Source organism: Watersipora subatra, chromosome 4 (assembly GCF_963576615.1).
Source record: "Watersipora subatra chromosome 4, tzWatSuba1.1, whole genome shotgun sequence".
Taxonomy (NCBI): Eukaryota; Metazoa; Bryozoa; class Gymnolaemata; order Cheilostomatida; family Watersiporidae; genus Watersipora; species Watersipora subatra.
Genome location: NC_088711.1, coordinates 32,467,041 through 32,471,905, shown reverse-complemented (window position 1 = coordinate 32,471,905; position 4,865 = coordinate 32,467,041). Strand labels below are relative to the sequence as shown.

Genomic DNA, 4,865 nt, shown 5'->3' with positions numbered 1-4,865 from the left:
CAAAGCAGTGAAGGTAAAGGAAATGATGATGATATTTTTTTAACGATTCTTATAAGATTATTACGATGTTTAATTATAAGAATAATTATTCGATTTTATAAGATTTAATTATAAGAATAGTCATTCGAATTTACAAGATCGAAGTATATAGTGACCGATGTTGGGCAATATGTTACTGTTATTATTTGTTCTAAATAACCTTGTTAAATAGATTTTCTAAAAATCTAGATAAATATCACAGCTTCTTGATATTGGTTGCTATGCCGTTTTGAAATGTAAACAAAGTTGTGCATTGGTTTTCTATTATTACTGTATTACTATATTAATAATATTGGTTATGTTAATAATATCAGTGCATTTTACTTCTAATATTGCATTTCTCCTATTGCAGGGGGAAGATATAAACATATAATCTTTTCCTTTCATTATTGCTGTTTGTTGTACATAATAACACCCAGTACATTACAGCTACCATTACAGCTACCATTGCAGCTATCCTATTGCACTGCAGTGCCATTTGACCGCTAATATTGCATTTCTCAACTATAAGGTAGTGCAGTATGTACTATAATTAATGTAACATAATTTACTATAATATAACAGATATAATACAATTCAATATAACATAATATGAGCAATAATAGTAGTAGCCCGAGAATGAGGAATAACCTCTAACTTTTACCAGATGTAGTTGAAATAAATATAGTTTTTAATTTTTTGTTTTTTATGTTGTAATTTGTATCCAAATTTTTAATTCTATTTAAAAGCTTTAACGCTTGGAAAAACTTCAGAAGCAGTATGCTGGAAAATGTCTCTTGGTAATGATTCGTATCTTGTGTCATTTGAATGAGGGATTAATAGTTATTGCATAAGTTGGTAGAGCATCCCTAGTAAACTTACCGATTGTATGAAAAATCTGCCTTTTTTGTGTTACTGACATCACTCATAGCGTAGTGTTACTGACATCACCCATAGCGTAGTGTTACTGACATCACCCATAGCGTAGTGTTACTGACATCACCCATAGCTTAGTGTTACTGACATCACCCATAGAGTAGTGTTACTGACATCACCCATAGCGTAGTGTTACTGACATCACCCATAGCGTAGTGTTATTGACATCACCCATAGAGTAGTGTTACTGACATCACCCATAGCGTAGTGTTACTGACATCACCCATAGCGTAGTGTTACTGACATCACCCATAGCCTCGTGTTACTGACATCACCCATAGAGTAGTCTTACTGACATTACCCATAGCCTAGTGTTACTGACATCACCCATAGCCTAGTGTTACGGACATCACCCATAGCGTAGTGTTATTGACATCACCCATAGCGTAGTGTTACTGACATCACCCATAGAGTAGTGTTACTGACATCACCCATAGCCTAGTGTTACTGACATCACCCATAGCGTAGTGTTACTGACATCACCCATAGCCTAGTGCTACTGACATCACCCATAGAGTAGTGTTACTGAAATCACCCATAGCCTAGTGTTACTGACATCACCCATAGCGTAGTGTTACTGACATCACCCATAGCCTAGTGTTACTGAAATCACCCATAGAGTAGTGTTACTGACATCACCCAAAGCCTAGTGCTACTGACATCACCCATAGCGTAGTGTTACTGACATCACCCATAGCCTCGTGTTACTGACATCACCCATAGCCTAATGTTACTGACATCACCCATAGCGTAGTGAACATATTTGATATGTATTTGCCAGGCAATGTTGAGACAAACAATTGTTTATATTTTATGTTGCATACCAACAAAATTTTTTATTGAGGTAGTATAAGTTAAGACGTGGCTTCATCTCCATGGAACACACTTGGTGTGAATAAAAATACTTCTGGTATGCCTAGAATATTAATGCTATGAAATAAAAAGGATTCTACAACCACTGATTTCACCTTGGCCTCCTAGAGTCTTAGAGCCAATACAACAACCTGTTCCAAAGCTAACTGAATAATTGAGACAATGAGGTTGAGTAAAAAATTTTAATATAGCTCCTTGGATGAGCTGCTGTCTCTCAGCTGAATTGTTGCACCACTAGCGGCTGGTGAGTCTCTCAGCTGAACTGTTGCACCACTAGCGGCTGGTGAGTCCCTCAGCTGAACTGTTGCACCACTAGTGGCTGGTGAGTCTCTCAGCTGAACAGTTGCACCACAAGTAGCTGGTGAGTCTCTCAGCTGAACAGTCGCACCACTAGTGGCTGGTGAGTCCCTCAGCTGAACTGTTGCACCACTAGTGGCTGGTGAGTCTCTCAGCTGAACAGTTGCACCACAAGTAGCTGGTGAGTCCCTCAGCTGAACTGTTGCACCACTAGTGGCTGGTGAGTCTCTCAGCTGAACAGTTGCACCACAAGTGGCTGGTGAGTCTCTCAGCTGAACAGCTGCACTACGAGCAGCTGGGTAAGTGTAAAATAAGAAAGATGGCGCATGCTGCTCTCTGTAAGTTCGTCCAACAGTTCTTTTAACAATTTGACTGCCATAATATTCCTTGCACCAAGTACTACATGCATGTTAATACGACTGTATAAGTGGTTTTAAAATTACCACTCTCATACCACTGGACAAGCCATATTATTCATACCGCTTTATAAGTGGTATTAATGTGGGGATACACTGTACGGTGCCGCATTTTTTCACTCAAAACGCCTCGAAAACTGCTTTGTTATCACTTGGCCTATCTATACCAAATTAACGATATACCATAAGAACCTTTTGACCAACAGAATATGACCAATGGTACCTGTCTCTGGTGACCTTATAGCAAACCAGATGATGCCGAACACAAAAAAGCTTGTCTTTAATAGATGTATAGATGTATAAAGGTTCATAAATGTATAAAAGTTCATAGATGTATAAAAGTTCATAGATGTATTATAAAGGTTCATAGATGTATAAAGGTTCATAGATGTATTATAAAGGTTCATAGATGTATAAAGGTTCATAGATGTATTATAAAGGTCCATAGATGTATTATAAAGGTTCATAGATGTATAAAGGTTCATAGATGTATAAAGGTTCACAGATGTATAAAGGTTCATCGATGTATAAAGGTTCACAGATGTATAAAGGTTCATAGATGTATTATAAAGGTTCACAGATGTATTATAAAGGTCCATAGATGTATTATAAAGGTTCATAAATGTATAAAGGTTCATAGATGTATAAAGGTTCGCAGATGTATAAAGGTTCATCGATGTATAAAGGTTCACAGATGTATAAAGGTTTACAGATGTATTATAAAGGTTCATAGATGTATAAAGGTTCATAGATGTATTATAAAGGTTCATAGATGTATGAAGCTTCATAGATGTATTATAAAGGTTCATAGATGTATAAAGGTTCATAGCTGTATAAAGGTTTATACTGTGTTAGAACTCGAGTTAAGTAGTCTGTCACAAAGTTTTGAAAGCCTTGATAAAAATTTAAAAAGCGTTTTCAACATCTTGATTAAGTCGGTGTTATTTTGTCATTGTCCATTTATTTTACCCCTAACAATTAAATACTCGTTCTAACTGTCTAAACTGCTTTATAGGCTATCTAAATATATTTCTAATGCGAATATAGGAAGATGGTGGATATTTTATAAAAATATTATGCTCATTCAGCGGTCGCTAAGTTTCATCGACTCTAAGCAGTTGCAGATTCGCAAAAATGTGAAAATGGCTTCCAAATGGCTTGACATTTTTGTCCATGATCACAATTGAACTTCCGAATTGTTAGTAGCTGAAAATATAAATGCTATGATGTAGGGTCAAAAACAAGCTAATGATATCTAGCATTTACAATCAGAGTAACTCTATGTCTTTTGCCCAACTTTTTGGAAATAATTAGATCACTCCGCTATGAATCTGCGCGACCGAGTGTTCTTTATAAAAACTAATATTTTAAAATATTCATCCTTTTTGTGCATATTAACAAGGCATCCGTGTTTGATTAGCATACCCTCAGCTGCTGAATACAGCCGTGAATAGCCATGTTTGCGGTGACCATATTTCTTAGAAAGCTGGTATAATAGGGTCTGCTACAGCTCTCTTCAGGGAACTGATTATCCAATTAGCCGTACTCTTCAAAGCCTTTGTTTGTAAACCTACTAAAGGAAACATTTTAGTAGAATAAATGAACCTTGGTTATGCATTGCTGTTTTTATGTATTAAAGTGATGTTTAGACTCAGACTGGTGTCTTGCTTCATTGATTTTGCTCACGGAGCTGAATGACTGACATCTCAGCTTTATGTCTAAAAAGATTACCTCCTGGTAGAGGTGGAACGAGACACGAGACGTCTCGAGTATCGACCCGTCTCGTCTCGTATCGGTCTCGTCTCGACTTAACTATTGCCAAACTCGAGACAGGAAATAGAACTAATGCGCCTGCGCACGGTTGTTAGAACATGGCTTCTTGCGGTAGCAACAACTCCATATATTGTAATGGATTGCGGGCAACTGCCTCTAAAGTTATACCCGGTCCGTTACTACTTGTTGCTACTGATTATGTTGGCCACTGAGTCTAATCATGTAGTCCGGACAACGACCCTGTTATTTTTTAGTTCGGTTCTGTGTCCTTAAAACAGATACCGGGTCGTATCTAATTACTTTTCGGATAATCCAATTTAATAAATAGAATTTTGCGGGTAAAATGTCTGTATTTTATCGTATCGTGTCTAAACACCAACTGCCCTTCATAAAATTCGGGCCTCTTTTACGTATATATTGCCAATCGCGGGTAAAACTTGCCCGGACACGGAGAAACGTACGAAAGGCCGTGTCGACCATAGTCCGTGTTCGGTTAACAATGACGTTTTGTTAGCTCAATATAAGAATATACATGTGCATGTATACAGTAAT

General features: G+C 37.2%; 1 protein-coding gene across 1 annotated transcript; it reads right to left on the bottom strand.

The window, feature by feature from the left end:
- Positions 1 to 2,009: 2,009 nt before the first annotated feature.
- On the bottom strand, positions 2,010 to 3,998 carry LOC137394152 (polycystin-1-like protein 3). Its single transcript, XM_068080874.1, has 2 exons — positions 3,966 to 3,998; positions 2,010 to 2,510 (listed from the first exon to the last, which is right to left on the bottom strand). The coding sequence occupies exons 1-2, from the start codon at positions 3,996 to 3,998 to the stop codon at positions 2,010 to 2,012; spliced, it is 534 nt and encodes a 177-aa protein (XP_067936975.1).
- Between the last annotated feature and the right edge of the window lie 867 nt (positions 3,999 to 4,865).